The sequence below is a fragment of the Cherax quadricarinatus genome, chromosome 13, assembly GCF_038502225.1.
Source record: "Cherax quadricarinatus isolate ZL_2023a chromosome 13, ASM3850222v1, whole genome shotgun sequence".
Classification (NCBI taxonomy): domain Eukaryota; kingdom Metazoa; phylum Arthropoda; class Malacostraca; order Decapoda; family Parastacidae; genus Cherax; species Cherax quadricarinatus.
The window spans coordinates 144,909-164,189 of NC_091304.1; the positions used below are offsets into that span (position 1 = coordinate 144,909).

The 19,281-nt window shown below is 34.8% G+C and overlaps 1 protein-coding gene across 1 annotated transcript in view; it reads left to right on the top strand.

Annotated features, from left to right (window-relative positions):
• LOC128688586 (uncharacterized) overlaps positions 1–19,281 on the top strand; it is a 140,267-nt gene that overhangs the window by 102,642 nt on the left and 18,344 nt on the right. The window contains exons 6-8 of the mRNA XM_070084758.1: positions 6,093–6,297; positions 7,248–7,338; positions 9,484–9,501. Coding sequence (XP_069940859.1) covers positions 6,093–6,297; positions 7,248–7,338; positions 9,484–9,501 — 314 coding nt within the window. The remainder of the gene's footprint in view (positions 1–6,092; positions 6,298–7,247; positions 7,339–9,483; positions 9,502–19,281) is intronic.

A 19,281-nucleotide genomic window follows, 5' to 3' on the forward strand; every position in this document is an offset into this window, starting at 1 on the left:
AAAATTTGCTAAGTTTCTCAAGACAATTCCTGATCAGCAGGGGTGTGGTGCATATGTTGGTCTGTGTGTGACTGGCACCATCAGCCTAGTCAATCAGGCCAGTAACTGGGAGACCTGCTCTGTTGGCTGTTCAAACCCCTAGCACTTAAAACCTTCTTTTACCCCATGTCCTTCCCTCCCTCCCAACCCCTTCCACCTGATATCCACCCCAGACTTGTATATCTTTAGTTGTCCTGTTTACTCCTCTCCCTCTAATTAATACCCAACAAGTAAGAAGAAAATTAAAGCATTTTCTTCTTTGGGTCACCTTGCCATGGTGGAAGTGGCCTCTATTGAAAAACATCTTTTTACCACACCTGCCATCTTCCACCAAGGTGAAGTAACCTAAAAAAAAGGAAAGCATTCACCATCATTCCTTCAATAACCCCCCTGACTGAAGTGCACGCACATCAGAATTTGTATCTGACAGTTATATTTATCCTAGGTAGTAGGTTGGTAGACAGCCCAGGGAGGTACTACCGTCCTGCCAAATGAGTGTAAAACGAAAGCCTGTAATTGTTTTACATGATGGTAGGATTGCTGGTGTCTTTTTTTCTGTCTCATGAACATGCAAGATTTCAGGTACATCTTCCTACTTCTATTTACGCTTAGGTCACATAACACATACATGTACAAGCATATATATACACACCCCTCTGGGTTTTCTTCTATTTTCTTTCTAGTTCTTATTCTTGTTTATTTCCTCTTATCTCCATGGGGAAGTGGAACAGAATTCTTCCTCCGTAAGCCATGCGTGTTGTAAGAGGCAACTAAAATGCTGGGAGCAAGGGGCTAGTAACCTCTTCTCTTGTATATATTACTAAATTTAAAAGGAGAAACTTTTGTTTTTCCTTTTGGGCCACCCCGCCTCGGTGGGATACGGCTGGTGCGTTGAAAGAAAAAAAAAAATATATATATATATATATATACTTTTCTTTAACACAGTGGCTGCCTCCCACACAGGCAGAGTGACCTGAAAAAGAAGAAAAATTTTTCTTTATACATTTAGTAGTTTACACAAGAGAAGGTGTTACTAGCCCCTTGCTCTCGGCATTGCATTATATATAAGGTATTATATTACATTTATATATATGTGGTACTATATTATTTGCTATATACAGTAGACCATCGATTAAGATGGTAGTTAGGTTCCTGAAAATGCAATGTTAGACGAACCTGTTTTAAAATAACTGAAGAATTTATGAGAAAAATAGGGTTACGTTCAAAGAACCCCCAAAAAAGCAAAACATTTTCTTTTTAGGTCTCCAAATCTTACAAAAATAAAAATAATAATGCAGTTTGTTGTTCGTTATTGTTACAATGTATGCTTTTTCTGTTGCTTAAGGCTAAAATGCAACAGAACTAATATTTCTAATCTTAAATTGTGGTTGCTGGTGTTTGTTGATGATTGTGAAGGAGGGAGTGGAAAGGCATGCTGAGGCCCATCTTGGCTGAGGTAGATGGTAGTCCAGTCAGTAAGTCAGTCTAGTTAAGTGAGTCAGTAGGTCAGTCAGTCAAGTCAGTACAGTCATTCAATTCAGTAGGTCACCCATTCAAGTCAGTTAGTCAAGTCATTCAATTAATCAGTTAAGTCAGTCAGTCAAGTCAGTAAGCCATCAGTCAGTCAAGTAGTAAGCAGTTAGTATGTCAATCAAGTCATTCTGTAAATCAGTAAGTCAATCAGTAAATCAGTCAAATTCGTCAGTCAGGTCAGTAAACCAGTCAAGTTAGGTCAGTCAGTCAAATAAGTCATTCAGTAAATCAGCCCAGTCAGTCAAGTCAGTAAGCCAGTCAGTAAATCAGTCAAGTCATTCAGTAAGTCAGATTAATCATTCAAAAAATCAGGTCAGTCAGTAAGTTATTCATCTAGCTTGTGGCACTGAAATTTTTTTCCCTACTGAAAAGATGAACCATTTAAATTGAATTTAATTGAATTAAATTGAATTTGACAATAGTTTGATGGAGAAAACATTTTTAAGGAAACCATTTTAATTGACGGTCTACTGTACATATTTGTATACAGTACAGTACTGTATTATGAGACCTTAACTCTTTCACTGTCGAGACCCTTGCTCACAAACTTGCTCTCAGTGTCGAAAAATATTCGAAAAAAAAAAAATTCTTACCAAAATGTTAAGAATATTTTTCTGATTCTTTTAAAAGAAATAAAATTTTTGCAATCAGTACTTACCGAGATATAAAGGAGTGAAGTTGACAGAAAGTGAACCGCTTATGGCAACATCGGCGACTGCTGCTCACTCGGTAATATTGTTTTTACTTTTATTCTATTTTTTCTTTTCTTTTCTAATATTTTATTTTTTCAAGTACTTCTGTGGCCTGTGATACCAATATAATGCATAATGTATATACGTATATCCACTCATTGTATGCAACACAATAACTGCACAAACATTGTTATCATTATATTGTTTACAAAACCTGTTTACACAAGTCCACGCTGCCTTCCCCAACACCCACGCTGCCTTCCCCACTACCCACACTGCCTTCCCCACCACCCATGCTGCCTTCCCCACCAACCATGCTGTTTTCCCCACCACCCACATGGAAATAAGTCATTTTGTCTGACTTTTTTGGGTTATCCTAGGTATTCTACACATATGCTGCTATGTATGATAATCTATGTAACTGTATTTGTGTATACCTGAATAAACTTACTTATTCTTTGAGACATGGGAAAATATGAGTTTCCTCTTTTGCTGTGGTACAAGTGAAAATAAATGAAATGGCCCAGCACCAGAGGTGCTGGGCCAGAGATCTGGACTTTCAGCACTATTTCTGGTATCCTGGTCATTGCTTTTGGTCACAAATGCCTTAAAACCATGAGATTCATCTTCACTGACACTTCAATCTGTGTTAGAACTATCACTTGGGAAAGAAAGAATCTCAATTCGCTGGGGAGCGAGACATTCCTTACTGCTAGACATGGTGACCAAGGTGTACTGAATTAGCACTCCCACAATGCATTGCGGCCTTCCTGATTTTTTTTATACTGCGCACACTGACTGTGCAGACCCATTCTCTCACATGTAGGTCTACCAGCTTTCTCCCGCTACATTTGAAACCGCTAGAATTTTGGCATAGTACTACTGCACCAGCACTGGCTTGCAAGCCGTAGTACTACGGCACTGACAGTGAAAGGGTTAAAGAGGTTATTTACCATATAATTTTAAGGCTTAACCAAAATATGTAGCTGTAATATGGTGCCCTCACCTAAAGAAAAATATAATACAAAGTGTTGCATGTTTGCAATATAATGGATGCTCAAGATGTTTAAAAAAGACCTACAGTTAATGACAAACATTTTGAAAATGGTTTCATTGGAAGATGGAAGAGGATACATTGTAGCCACTTATGAATTTAGAAAGGAATCTGGAAAACCCAGATGCAAGGCAAGTTTTGGAATCAGCAACAAGAACAAAGGTCTTAATTTTAAATTATGGAAAAAAAAAGAGAGAGAGAGAGATAAGCATGAACGATATAGTACTGCACTTATTTTAAAATAGCTGTAGAGGCACAGACCCAATTTTCCGGCACCCTTGGTGCTGGTATATCAATTTTGGCCAGAACTAATAGTGGTCGCATAATAATAATTCAGCAATACGCCTCTGATCCACCATGATCTGCTGGAAACTTATATTAGATATTAGTTGAAGTGAAACAGGTTTATGAATTGCTGTACTTACAAAGAATACTGCAGTGTAAACAACATAAGTGAGCATGCAATACATACAATGCCACCTAAGCCCCAAGTAAACTTTTTTGGCAAAAAAGTAGTCTCAATTTTATCCGAACTAAGAGGTGCCTGACGATCTGTTACTGGTAAATCAGCGTTGTGCCTGTAACTGGGAGTAGATTCCACTGAGGCAGGGTGACCTAAAATGAAAAATGAAAGTTTTTCTCTTTGCAGGAGAAGGGGTTATCTTTAAATATATCACTTAAAAAAAAACTGAAGCTACATGAACTTAGCTACAGAATTGTACATTTAGTAAGGAATAAACAAAAATTATGCTTATTTATCTATACAGCCTCTCCTCACTTAATGTTGAAGTTCCGTTCCTAAGACTACATTGGTAAATGAATTTGTCGTTAAGCAAGGAGCATATGTATTATAATGGTAGTGGGTTTATGTCAACCATCTTTGATATTGTTTTAATGTTACCTTTGCACCAATTATAACATTTTTAGTATATTTTTAAATGTTTATACAGTAGTGTACTGTACATTGTAATAAACAGAATAGAGGAAATCAGCTCAATTATACATTATTTAGGTATGCATACTGGTCAGAGAGTCCGTCATAAGTCCGAGTTGTCGGTAAACAGGTACGTCGCTAAGTGAGGAAAGGCTGTATAAGTAAAGATTCAAAATCAAAATATAAATGGCTCTGAAAGTATTTGAATCAAAGTACTGTATCTAAATAAATTATTTTAATTTAAATTTATGCTGTAAAAGTTTTAATCTTAGTTAGTCTGATATTATGCTAACCATATGTAATTAACTTTTTTTAAGAAATTTTTTCTGCAAAATTTAGTCCAGCAAGATGTTAATCAGAAAATTAACTTCATTTATAATTGGTGTATAATTTAGTCAACCCTTCATTAAGCGACTGCTTTGAAAAAAAAAAATTAGTTCTAGTCACATCGAAGATTTACAGCATCTCTTGTTTAGAATGTTAAGTTTACCTTAAACCCTAGAAAAACTACTATTAATGAAGTGAGTGGCTCATTACATAGTATAATGCAGGCTCTAATAATGTTGGTAGAATTAACAACAACATGTTAGGTAAAAAGGACACAAGTGCAACTAATGTGACATTTTACTGTGGCAATGTTTCGCTCTCCAAGAGCTTTGTGAAGCCGTTATGGCATGATAAAGCTCCTGGAGAGTGAAACATTGCCACAATAAAATGTCACATTAGTTGCACTTGTGTCCTTTTACCTAACATAATGCAGCCTCTTCTACAATTAGAGCATGCATTATTTAATGAATTGTCTTGCATGTGTCTGCACACTTGAGTTTTTCAGATTTTTAAATATTAGTTAATCTCGGTTAGGTTTGTTTATGTTAATAAATTTTAACTTTTCCTTACATATAATTCCTTGACAGTAATGAAAAATAAAAAAGTATGGGTAGCTTATATTTGTCAGTGTGGGATATATTGTAAAATCTCGAGTGTGTATTTTTTCAGAAATGGTAAAAAAGTTAAGAGGATTTCTATGTAATTAAATTTGATTTTTTCTTTGCATTGGTTCCTTTCTATTATTTTTGCTCACTATATTGTGAATGATTAATGTTAAATACTGTTAACCCTCAATTTAATGGACTTTAGAAATACAGCTTTTCCTCACTTAGCGATATACTCATTTACTGACGACTCGGACTTATGACGGGCTCTCTGGCTAGTATGCATACCTAAATAATGTACTTAGAGTAGATTTCCTCTATTTTGTTTATTAAAATGTACAGTATACTACTTTATAAACATTTAAAAATATACTAAAAATGTTTTAAATTGTGCAAAGGTGACAATAAACAATATCAAAGATGGTTGACACAAACCCACTACCATTATAGTATGCTCCTCACTTAGCAACGAATTTGTTTACCAACGTAGTCTTAGGAACAGAATTCGGTCATTAAGTGAGAAGAGGCTGTACTGGATAAAATCCACTCAGTCATTTGACTTGGAAACAACAGACAAAGTCTGCTATTTACAGCTTTGTCACTTATGTTCATTCATAACCCACATGGAGACAAACTCTGGAGGTTAATTGATCAATTAATCTCCTGAGTTTGTCTCCATGTGGGTTATTATTGAGCACTATTAACTGTTTATTATACTTTAGTTATTCAGTGTCCTTTATTGTTATGATCAGGGTCAAACAATTCCATCTCCATCAATTAGAGTCAACATTACTGGCCACCCATTTCCCCTATTAGTTCATTAAATGAAGGGTTTACTGTATCTGTGTTCATTTAGAAAATCTTGACCTTATTTATCTTGAAAATGTAATTATTTCATTTCATTACAGAGGTGACCCACTAGCAATAGCTGCTGCTCAAGCCGCCCATGAAGCCAAGAAACGAAAGTGGAAGCAGCTTGGCCCCGATGGCAAGCCAATACTAGCCCCTATAAAACAAAGGAAAAAAGTCGACAGATTTGATGGTATTCCCGAAGAAGAAGTAACTAAGAAAACCTTACCCGATCACCTTAGTCCCAACTTGGATATAGTCATTGTGAGTATCAAAGAAGATGGTTCCTCAGATCCAAGCAATCATCTTAACCCCTCAAGTGCTATTCATATCAGTCTGTATGTGGCTCAATCTCTAGCTTCAAATAGTCTGTAAGTGGTTCAGTCTCTAGCTTCAGACTTTCTGTATCTAACTCCATCACCTCTAGCTTCAGACTGTCTGTATGTGGCTTGAACTGTTAATTCACACAATCTGAATGTGGCTTGAACTCTTGCTTCAGGCGGTCTGTAATGTGGCTTGAATTTTAGCTTCATACAGTCTGTAATGTAGCTCAAATTCTAGCTTCAGAGAGTCTGTAATGTAGCTCGAATTCTAGCTTCAGACAGTCTGTAATGTAACTTGAATTCTAGCTTCAGACAGCCCGTGTGTTACTCAGACTGGAACTTCAAACTGTCTGTATGTAGCTCAATTGTCTCTAGCTTCAGACTATGTTCACAAAATTTTAATTTGACTATAACTTAATCACTAGTGATTGTAATTGTCTTGAATATTAATACTGCCTTACAAACTGAATTTCTTGATTTATGATGCCATTATACATAAGACTGGAAAAATGGCTTTGGGGTTAATATACAGCACTGGACAGCCTCATTGTATTGTATATGAATATAGTTGAGAAATCATTCTTAATATTTCCCAATTTTATAAATGTAGAATCTCAATAGAGGTCATGAAGTTTATTATGATGACTTATACAATAAAAGGGCATATTTATCAAAATTAGGCAATGTAATTTTTAAAAAATTTAATTAGCTTTTAGCTAAAATAATATATTTGAAAATTTAGCTTCTGGAATCATTACCATATTAGTTAATTTGGTTAAAAATTAATGGAGTGATATAGTACTCATCAGTGAGGCTGCAACAGTGGTTAAATTTGGAAGCCAACCAATGGGCCCGTGCCCGGATGAACAGTTTAATCATGGTAACATGAAGATTTCTAAATTCCCATTCCAGATCGGAATAAATCCAGGTTTGTTTGCGGCATACAAAGGACATCATTATGCCGGCCCGGGGAACCACTTCTGTGAGTACTGCCAAAGATCATTTTCCCCTCTTCTAATATTTTTTCTACAATTCCTTCCAGTTCTTTCTTCATATTTCATTATCTTTGCCTATTTTTGCCCCCTCATCTGTTTATCATTATTTATTTTGTTGATATTATCTCCCCTTGTTATTCATAGCTTATATTCCTTACCCTTTTCATTTTATTGCTTATCTGTAGACTGTGCCGATTTATTTTGGTGCTGCTTTACGGAGAGACAGCTAAGAAGGGATCACTTCATCAAGAGCCCAGGATAGCTTTGTAACCAATGCTGCATAAAACAAGACCTGAAGCATTAATTCTTTACAACATTGCCCAATGTTCTGCTTGAATCTGATTCTAGTTTCGTAACCAGAAAGCTGCCGATATGATAAATTTCTCGCTTTAAATGAAGATAATGCCTGTTATGCCATCTCCTACTGACATAGGTGGCCAAATTACACTTTCGAGTAGTATAAGGCACGTGAGAACCATAATGCAACATGGGTTAGATCTAAGCATTCTACTGCAACATCCTTCCGTATACAGCCTCTCCTCACTTAGCGATGTACTCGTTTACTGACGCCTTGGACTTACGACGGGGTCTCTGACCAGTATTTATACCTAAATAATGAATATTAGAGCTGATTTCCTCTATTCTGCTTATTTCAATATGCAGTAAACAACTGTATAAACATTTAAAAATATACCAGAAATTTTATAAATGGTGCAAAGGTGATATTATAGCAATATCAAAGATGGTTGACACAAACCCACTACCATTATAGTATGCTCCTCACTTAGCAACAAATTTGTTTAACAATGTGGTCTTAGGAACGGAACTCTGTTGTTAAGTGAGGAGAGGCTGTATTCCATAGATGTGGGATCAAACCCTGTCAGTCATGATTCAGTCACAATTGTATTACTATTTATGGTGATGTTTAAATATATTTTTTATTCTAATATAAGAGTATCATCTTGGAATTTAGGTATAAGGATGCTTAGTGTTAGTAATCCACTTCTAATATTTAATAACATTTTAGGCAATAACATTAAACTCAAGAAATTCATTTTAGTGATTATTTACAACTGAACTGATCGCCAAGACATTTTAAATTTGGTCAAAGAATGCTATCTTCAGCACAATTCATTGTATCATGTTGAAGATTATTATTTGACTTAGGCATCAGATGGTATTTGACATTATTTTCATTTAATGTCAAAGTGGTTTAATTTTAAATCTCTACACTTTTTTTTCAGCATGATTTTGAAAATCTAAGAGAATTTAAAATACGAATAGTACATTAATTGTTTAGCTGTGAATACTGATAATATTAAAAAGACAGTATTGTACACTTTAATAACACAAATAATACAAACTAATATATTAGATTTTCTTTCCTGCAGTCTTGATTTTTTATCAGTCTAATATTTTCCAGTCATCCTTATCCCACAGTGGACAGTGTGATGGACTGTATCTTGCAAAATGCCCAGTATTCAAGTCACACTACTCATGACACATGCTTTATTTTGTTGCTGTTATAGAGTAAAATTTGAAGAAATTGACAACATGTATATCAGTTTCTTGAACACTCAAAGATAATTGCCAAAAATAAGGTAACTTGTACACATCTTTCTCCACATAAATATCTATTTAAAATAAATTCTACAGTATATCAAAAAAATACAGGCCTTTGACAGAATATGTCTGTTTGTGTTGTTGTTGCAGTAATCGGGCAGTCAGTAAATAGTGAGGAGTAATAAATTTCGTTCTGTTTTAAAAGTAAATGAATGGCAAATTTCACATTAAGATTGTCCGGGTTAGGTCACAGTGTTTGCATTTGACATAACTTTTATGAATAAGTGAAGCTTTAGTAAAGCTGAGCTACTGGAAGCAGATTTCTAATTACTGATAAAGGATTTGTGTGTTGAGATAACTCACAAGTAGAGAATTTTGTTTATATTTGTATGTTATAGACATAATGTTATAACCTAATGCACAGTTGGATTAAATGTAAATGCTATACTCAAAATACAAAAATAGTTTACTTCCAGTTATATTATTTGAGCCAAAAATGAAAATACACAAACTACTCTTGTGGCTGTACAACTAACAAAAAATTTAATTTCCACAATCTGTCATGAAAGCGAGCTTCTACGATCAAGGTAAATAGGCAAGATCTTCTTCACTGTTACAAAAAAAAGGGGCATCTGTTTTGTATTACAAGCTGTATTATTCATGTAAATGATTAGATTTCATAACACTGTAACTCGTTACAGGTATCTATCTGTTTTGGAGTAAAGACTCTCAGCACAAACATTATCAGAAGAAGTGCAATAAAATAAAAAAAACGAGTAGAAATATTTTTTTTGGTAAATAAAATTATTAAATATTCTATAAATATTTCTCCATTTTCCAGCAGGGTCCACCATGCTGGACCATCTCCACACACACTTATCTTGCTACTTATACTTCAACACAGTGAACATATATTTCCTAAATAATTCTCAGTATGTATAGTTTTCTTTGCTCATATACACTGCTTGTGTTATTTCTCCTCATTCATATTTGTTCATCTATTTCTGGTTCATCAGTACAGAACTTTTCACTGCCAGTCAGCTGTAATTTCCAGTGATTTCCCATTTCTTTATTTAGTCTTAGACCTATAACACTTCACAATAACCTCTCAGAAGATCCTTTCCGGATGTTTGCACTATTCTCACTGTAAATTTGTTTATTTGGTTTCACTGTCCTGTCAAATATAGTGGAACCTCGGTGTACGATCAACTCCCTACTCAAACAAAGCCCAGCACTTGACCAAACAAATACGACCTGCCAGAACTTTTCTGTAAATTATTTTGTGTTTCTTCGCATTTTTTGGTGTTTTTTGTATTATGTATATAAATAAGTCACTATGGGGCCTACGATGATTAGTGATAACAGCCAACCAAACAGAAAATTAGTTGGGAAGAACTTGTTCAATACTCAAATGGAGCGGCACTCGAACAGCCTTCTGGAATGAATTAAGGTCGCGTACCGAGGTTCCACTGTATATATATGGGTTACATTATCCTCTATCTCATTTTCTTATTTAACCTTCATGATTTGACACTATCTGCTCACAACTTATTCCACTATCTCAAGTTTCTTTTCACCATTTATTTTAAGAATTCTTTACAAATAAAAAAATTTTTTATCATGTTTTTTCATACCATACTTGATACTGCAGTCATTTGCTCTAACATGACCTTATTTATTGATAAAAGATATTAAAATTTCTGTCAATAAGCAGTCACTGTTGTACTACATCTGCATAGAGCATTTTTTTTTTTTAATTCGTGCAACACTGCACACAATCTGAAGATGATTGAGTTAGTTTTTCAGTAAGTCTTGTTAAATTTTTCTCTTTCTTTTGGTGCCATCACTAACAATTAAAAATGCAACAACAACATTACCAAAAAATTTTCGTAGTTTCTGAATGGTGTTTTGATGATAAAGTTGCTGTAGCTTTCCAAAGAAATCTGTCATTTTATTTAATCACACCACACTGCTTAACATTCTTGCTTTCAACAACAGCCTTTAGACATTATTATTGTTTTCAGATTTTCAGTTTTTCTTTACCTTTGTATGAACCTCTTGCTTTCTGCATTTCACTGCTTCTCCTTTTTTTCTTTCTTAAATATGTTTGTTAAGCATTCTTTCCATTTGCATGGATTTCAGTTTATTTAATTGCTGCCTATGTCTTTATATATGTGACAGCCATACCCACCTTCAGAACCCTTCAGCAGGTATTGCCCACACTAGGGTTAGATATTAGGTTCTTGAAGGTGTGGAGAGGTGACATACCTCCATACCTGTCTGAAGCTGAGGCTGCATGGCCCACCCTGCTGGAAAAATGGAAGAAGTCAAAATCTGATGTTGATACATACAGACGACCCCAAAAGTGAAATTGTTATGAATTTACATATTAATAAGAGCTGAGTTTGTATAAAAATAAGCTAAATATATCAGATTATTTTATTTTTTCCTCCACATGAGGCTTAGTGCATCTGTCCCTGTCCATTCATTTGGAGTTGAGTTTGATTCACAGAGAGATGAACAAATATCTATTAAGTTTAATACTGTGTGAGATGGTTACTGTTGCAAAATTATGGCACTTTTAACTAATAAATTTATCATGTAAAATTTGCTAGAATACATTAACCCAACTGTACTATGAAAAATTAGTGTTTAAAATTCATAAAGAAAACTGAAACAGTATACTTCATCCTGCCAGCTTCTTGTATATTACCCATTAATTTTTTTTCCATTCATCAAGGCTTGCAAAATATCTCCTTTTCCTTGGATAATTCTACTATTTTAACCCTCTTCCTCTCCATTAGCATTTCTCTCGGTTACCTTCAGTTTATAAATCCTATTCGATCACAATTCAGACTGCCGTTGCCCCTGTGACTGCTCTTTACTATCAGAGAAAATACTTGTGTTTATGTATATTATTTTCTAATATTCTTAATCTTTCTATGCTAAATAATTACTTAGGAGCTAGATAATATATATATAGTATTTTACCTATTTAAAACAACTGCACAAAGACTAAGTCAACCATTGGGGCTATTTTGTTGATATTTTAAGCAAAATTTTAAGGAAACAAAAACTATTTATACAGTATAAAGTTTTCAAAACTTGCTGCACTCATCCTGTCCTATCACATCATACTGCTACATGACTGCCTTGGTAGCTTCTATGAAAGTTTGTTTTCATATTATCAGTGTTCACCAAATCATTCATTTTGAAATGGAGTAGATTAAGCTAGTCTGAAATCAAGTGAATTTTTTAACAGAATATAGGTATCTGACCTATGCAAATTTATACTGGAACAGTTAAATCTACAAAGATTGTACAGTGAATGCCAAATATTTATGAAACAAGAATTTACCTATTGTTACATATGGTAACATGAGAAGTTGCTCAGTGGAAGAGCACTCAGCTCTCAAAATGAAAGAACCTTGGTCCAATTCTTGGACTGATTGTGATGTTAGGGTAAATCTACATGCACCTAATACCTCTGCTCACTTAAGGGAAAAATATAGGTACCTGGGTGTTGTCAAATGTTGTCAGTCACATTTTAGGGAGGGAGGTAGTGCACTGAACAGCTGGGCTTTGTGATGAGTTTAAGTAGGATAACAGCTCTTAGCCTATAAATTCAACTATGTGAAAAAATGGTATAAAACAATTCCCAATATTTAGTGGCTTTTATGCATCTTTAACTGCATTTGCACATGCAATTACTGATAAAAATGTAAAGATTATGATAAAAATGAAACTGATTTATAAGTTCTGAGTTGTTTCTTTGCCATGTAAATTGCAACTCAGTTTTTCCACACATAGAAGGGACATATATCTATCAAAGATTTTGTCATTCTTTCGAAATATCCATTGATAGGCATTGAATTTGGATTTTTGACATGGGTTATGATTCCTGAAAGGCTGTGCTTTGAAAAAGAAATTGTGAAAAAATTGTGAAAAAGAAATTGGGTGACTACAAAGCCCATAGGTGCAGAATAAAGTTTTTGTTCTGGACTCCTATATCAATTTTTGTTATTTCTTGGTATCTTCTCCTGATAAATAGAGGTTCACGTATTTTCGGATTTATCTTACTAATAAACCTTAAAACTGTTGCCTGGAATGCAACCGAGTTTCTCTCACATTCTCTAAACCGTTGTTTAGGATGCAAGTGAATGTTGTCTGAACTGTTGTTTGGAATGCAACTGAGTTTCTCATGTTCTTTAAACTGTTGATTGTTATGCAATTGAATTTCTCTCATGATCTCTCAACTGTTGTTTGGGATGCATCTGAGTGTTTCTTGTTGCATCATTTACCAAACAGCTGTTTTCTGTCCACTGCCCTCGATCAACTAGGTACAAACATGATGGATAAAAGAAAGCGACATAGTTGTCAACTACTCTCATGAAAGGGAAAATGAAAAAAAAAAAAAATGCTATTACTAAACAACACCTGAAATAAAGCTAGTTAAGAAGAGCTGTTAAGACTGCTGCTCAGGAACAAGCCAGGTCACACTGCTCTGCCAGCAACTCTTGCTCTTCTCTGGTGTGTATGAATACGGAAAAGAAATAAATGAAAAATGTTTCAATATCGGCAAAATAAAATGTGATATACCTCAATAAAAAAATAATTATTTCTTATAAATTAATTATTCAGCATGAATTTTTTTATTTTTACAACTGCATCACTGATATTGCTGTGTTGCCATGTGTACATCTAAAGTCTATGCTTCTTGCCAATGTTGTAATGTATGAGACTCAAAGTTCATGCATTGGTATTCAAATTATGTTTAGGAGCAAAAAAATTAGCTTCTGCTAGAACCTTAAACCTGAGCCACCAATGCTGCAAGCCAACTATCTGTGATGACTAGCTGCAGGCAAAGTAATTGAAATTTTCAAACAAAAACAAAAAAAATCCTAAGAACTTTAGCCAGATTTTTTTTATTTGTCTCTTGGGAGTTAGTACAATGCTTACAGTGTGTGTTGATTTTTTTCTCAGTTGTTATTGTATTAAATACATTGATCTTTGGTATACTACAGAAAATTTGCAACTGCTGTCTAGATACATTCACTTTCTCTATACTTATTCTTTCCAAATCTGGCTTCCAATCTTGCAGTGCCTATTATTTTTGCTCTCACATTTTCTTTTTCTGTTTTCACTTTAAACTTTCATCTTTTCCATATATTACCAAGCTTCACCAACTTCTCTTCTGAATATTCCAAAAGCACTGTCATCAGCAAAGAGCAACTGTGACAGCTACCACTTTATATCAGACTCTGTCTTTCAGAGCCCACATCTCTCAAACACACAAGCATTCACTTCCATTACAGCCTTATTTGTAAACACATTAAACTACCATGGTAACATTACATATCCCTATCCAAGGACTACTTTTACTGGAAAATACTGCTTTCCCCTTCTCTCCTGTATAAACTAACCTGAGAGAATATACATAGAAAGTTGCAAGTGAACATAGATAATAGTAAGGTGATGAGGGTATCAAACGAGTTAGGTAAAGGCAGTATGGAAGAAGTAAATATGTTCAGATATTTGGGAGTGGATCTGTCAGCAGATGGGTTTATGAAGGGCAAGGTTACCCATAGAACTGATGAAGGAAAAAAGGTGAGTGGTGCATTGAGGCATCTGTGGAGACAAAAAATGTTATCCATGGAGGCAAAGAAGGGAATGTGTGAGAGTATAGTGGTACCAACACTTATAAGGGTGTGAAGCATGGGTTGTGAATGCTGCAGTGAGGAGGAGGCTGGAGGCAGTGAAGATGTCATGTCTAAGGGCAATGTGTGGTGTAAATATTATGCAGAGAATTTGTAATGAGGAAATTAGGAAGTGTGGAGTTACTAAAAACATTATTCAGAGGGCTGAAGAGGGGTTATTGAGGTGGCTCAGTCATTTAGAGAGGAAGGAGTAAAATAGAATGACTTGGAGGGTGTATAAATCTGTAGTGGAGGGATAGGGGTTGTCCTAGGAAAGGACGACCCCCTACCCCTCCTGGACATGCAGCAGGCATGTGTGAGTGTGTTAAATAGGAGTGAATGGAGACGAGTGGTTTTTGGGACCTGATGAGCTGTTGGAGTGTGAGTAGAGTAATATTTTGTGAAGGAATTCAAGGAAACCAGTTAGTCGGACTTGAGTCCTGGAGGTGGGAGGTACAATGTCTGCACTTTAAAGGAGGGGTTTGGGATATTGACTGTTTGGAGTGACATCTAAACTGTCATGTCTGGGTACCTCTGCAAAGACAGTGATTATGTTTGAATGATGGTGAAAGTGTTTCTTTTTTGGGTTATCCTGCCTTGGTGGGAGACAGCCAGCATGTTGAAATATAAATATAAATATATATATATATATATATATATATATATATATATATATATATATATATATTATATTATATTATATATATATATATACTAAATATATATATATTAAATATATAAATATTGTATATACATATATATATATATATGTATATATATTACATATATATATGTATATATAATATATATTTTATATATATATATATATATATATATATATATATATATTATATATTATATATATATATATATATATATATATCTATATATATATATATATATATATATAATATAATATATATATATATATATTTAATTTTTTCACAGCCTACTGCCTATGTCATACACTTACAGTAATTCAGAGATCTCTGTGCTATCCACCCTTTAATATAATTTTTTTTTCTTCCAGATCCATATCACAAACAGCTCCTAACCTATATCTGAATATAAACTTTTATACATACACATTTGTTTCCACAGTTATTAAAAATTACTGTTACCAAGGGAATTCTGGCCTCGGGCTAGTCTGCAGGAGTAGAAGAGCCCTTGAAACTGGTCACAGGTAAACCATGAGTGAAAGTATTCTTTAACACTCATTCTGTCACAGGTAAATCATGGGTAAAAGTATTTTATAGTACTAATTCTGTCAGGTATATATAGTAATTTAATTTTCTCCTCCCCATTCAAACTTTCCCATTTGTTTCATATTTGTTTCATATTTGCTCAGTGCTAAAGCATCCAGTTTTCCCTCAGTCATAACACTGAATACTATTTTTTTGACACCAGTACTATACAGAAATTTTTTTTTTTTTTTTTTTTAGAAAATGCATATAGAAAAAAAATCTCAATCTTTTGTTCCTGGAGTATCATCTGCATTCATGAAATGTGTTGCTTATTGGAAAAAATTCTAATACAATTCCCCAATGAAATTAAAAGTAAAATGCTGAAATGAGAGCTATTATGGAAAACACATGAAGTTAAAGATAGGTGGATACAGAATGCAAAATGATTCTTGCAAGATTTATTTGTTATCTTATGAGTTACATTAACCCTTTCAGGGTCTGTGCCGTTGTAAAGCCCGGATCTGTGCTATTGTTCTACGGGTGTACAGCCAGGGTCTGTTGTTGTTCTGTGGGTGCAAAGCCAGGGTCTGTGTCGTTGTTCTATGGGTGCAAAGCCAGGGTCTGTGCCATTGTTATATGGGTGTAAAGCCAGGGTCTGTGCCATTGTTATATGGGTGTAAAGCCAGGGTCTGTGCCGTAGTACTATGTGATGAGCTCAGCTCACGTAGATAAGCTGTGAGTGGTAAATTTAGGACTAGATATGAGAGAATGAGTCTATGTGGTAAGTGTGCACCATATAAAAAAATCTTGCAGCATGCAGTGCATCACGAGAGAAAAAACTGTGACCATGTTTTTGGTTTAAAACAGCAACTTTGTGGTGTATTTTTGTATGGTTTTTATGGTTGTATTCACTGTTTCTTGATAGAATGGAAGATATTTTACAGGAATAGAGATGATTTTGATGGTTTTAGGACTGAAAATAGCTTAAAATTAAGCTCAGTGTAGTGGAAATGTTTGATATTTGCCGATGTTCAAGAGTAAACAAATCGCATCAGTGTCTAATGCGTCTAATGCATGTCAGCTGGTGGGTCTATTGTGTTCACAAATGCACTGATATTATGTATACAATTATTACAATATTGCATAACAATAAATCTTCTATTTTTTGGTGTGAATATAAATTCCATCGTGCGAATAAAAAGTAAAAATAGAATTCATGTGTAAAACCAGGACAAGTAACTAATGAACAGAGGAAAGGTTATTTTAGTGCCAGCAATGTCTGCATTGTTTATTCTGGACCCTATTTTGAAATTTGTGTGAAATTGACCAGATCACCAATTTCTGATCACTTCATTTGGTTGTTGAAATAGTTGATTGGGCAGTTTCTTGTGCTCAGTTGATGATATAGAATGCATAATAGTGAAATAACTAACAGTTTGGTAGACTGGTACAATGTAATTGGCCTAAAATAGGAGTCAAATTGGGTAAAATCGCCAAAGCGTAAATATCGCAGACGCTGCAAAATTCACGACAGTGTATTTTTGTATATTTTCCATCAAATTTTATACTCTGTTATATTACCTTCAGAAAAAGATTTTTTACCATTTTCATAAGAAAAAATAACAATTTTTTTTATTTTAATTCTTGGACCCTGTGGACAAGTTTCAAATTGGAGGTCTGGACCCTGAAAAGGTTAAACAGAAAAGCTAGACCACCAATCCTCCTAGAGTGCAAAATACGTTTCACTCATACAGTACTATCTTAGGTGGTTGAGGATTATAGTACAGTATGGTCTAAGGTGGTTGCTTTCTACCAGTATACTGCCCTATATAATAATATGGGACTATTCTCTTGTGCATCACAATGCTCCTAGGCTCTGACAGGAGGTATGAATGCTGCTCTCAGACCTGAGTTTGGATTGCTGCTCATACTGGATATTGAAGTACAATACAGTACAGTATACTCATCTTAATTACAATAAAAGTTTTAATGGAGTTTTCTTAATCCAGTCAATAGCCATGGAACTCCCAACTGATAAGACTACAGTTATCAATTCCACCACTGATCTCTGTCAATGCATGGCACCTATAAAAACTACCACATATAGTGAAATGTTTATGCTACAAAAATGCCCATTTGGATGCTAAAGGTTTTAATTCACTTTCCAACCTGCACCTAAGAAATCTAACAGACAGAATCATTTATTTCTGTGTATGGTCTCTATGCCATACTGGGCTATTGTTCACTCAGATAAGAAAGTTCAGCATCTCTGGATATTACAGTCTGGGCCAATTTGAAAATGTGATAAAGTCATGTCTAGCCACTTGGACATTGGAACTGGAGGTACCTTTCCTTTCCATGGATCAAACGTAATTGTCTCCTGTTCCCCATGTGTTGTATCAGCCTTATGGTTGAGCACTTCCCCATGACTATAATGATACCCACCATTAGTCCCATTTCTCCTAACGCTCCACATATACCAAGCTATTGTATCCAACAAACTGGACCACTTAACACCAACAATAATAAGGTAAGCTAAAGCTGTATTATATGATGGTACTACTCCAAGTAGTATGCCATGACTATCCAGGATAAAATGAGCTGTGCATCTCCTTTGTGGGATATGTATATCAAACTTTTAGGACAATTTCATACAGTATCTTTATAAGGAAACCATGACCCTAACTGGTCTCCCCAAGTGGCTGTGAATCATTTAAACATTGACTAGTAATGGAGAGATTCACGGCCTATGGGCATCCATCCTGGTACAGCCTGGATTGTGAGAAACGCTAGGATAAAGTGGAGTACTATCATACAAGCGAGGTGAAGTATGTTGTGACTCACTTCATGTATTACAACACTTCTTTGTAGAGTTTTACTTTAAAAGTGCTTTAACAGTAATTTTTATTATGGAAGACATTAGGCAGTGAAACCTGTGTACCACTATGTGGTGTACAGGTTTCTTGAACTTTTTCAATTATTTTTAATAGATTCTGCTGTACAATACCAGTATCCATAAATAATATCAACATTTGTTAAAAATGTTAAATTTCCACCCAAAAACTTAATTCAACTCACGGATGAGTCTACCTGGAGTTTACCTGGAGAGGGTTTTGAGGGTCAACACCCCCGTGGCTCAGTCTGAGACCAGGCCTCATGTTTGAGACCAGGCCTCATGTTTGAGACCAGGCCTCATGTTTGAGACCAGGCCTCATGTTTGAGACCAGGCCTCATGTCTGAAACCAGGCCTATAGGTAAAATGTTTTGCCTTTTTTGTCTATAAATACACCCTGCAACTTACGGTTTAGAATATATGGGTAATACTGAACTGTTTAATGCTGCAAGCCTTGTCATGAGCATTGCAATTTATTAGCATGAAGCTATTTTTTATACACAATACTGTACAGTATTACAGTTTTTTTTTAAACTGACAGTGTAATGGCAAGTGTGTCATTTAATTTATTAAAGGCTCACTCACTCACTATGG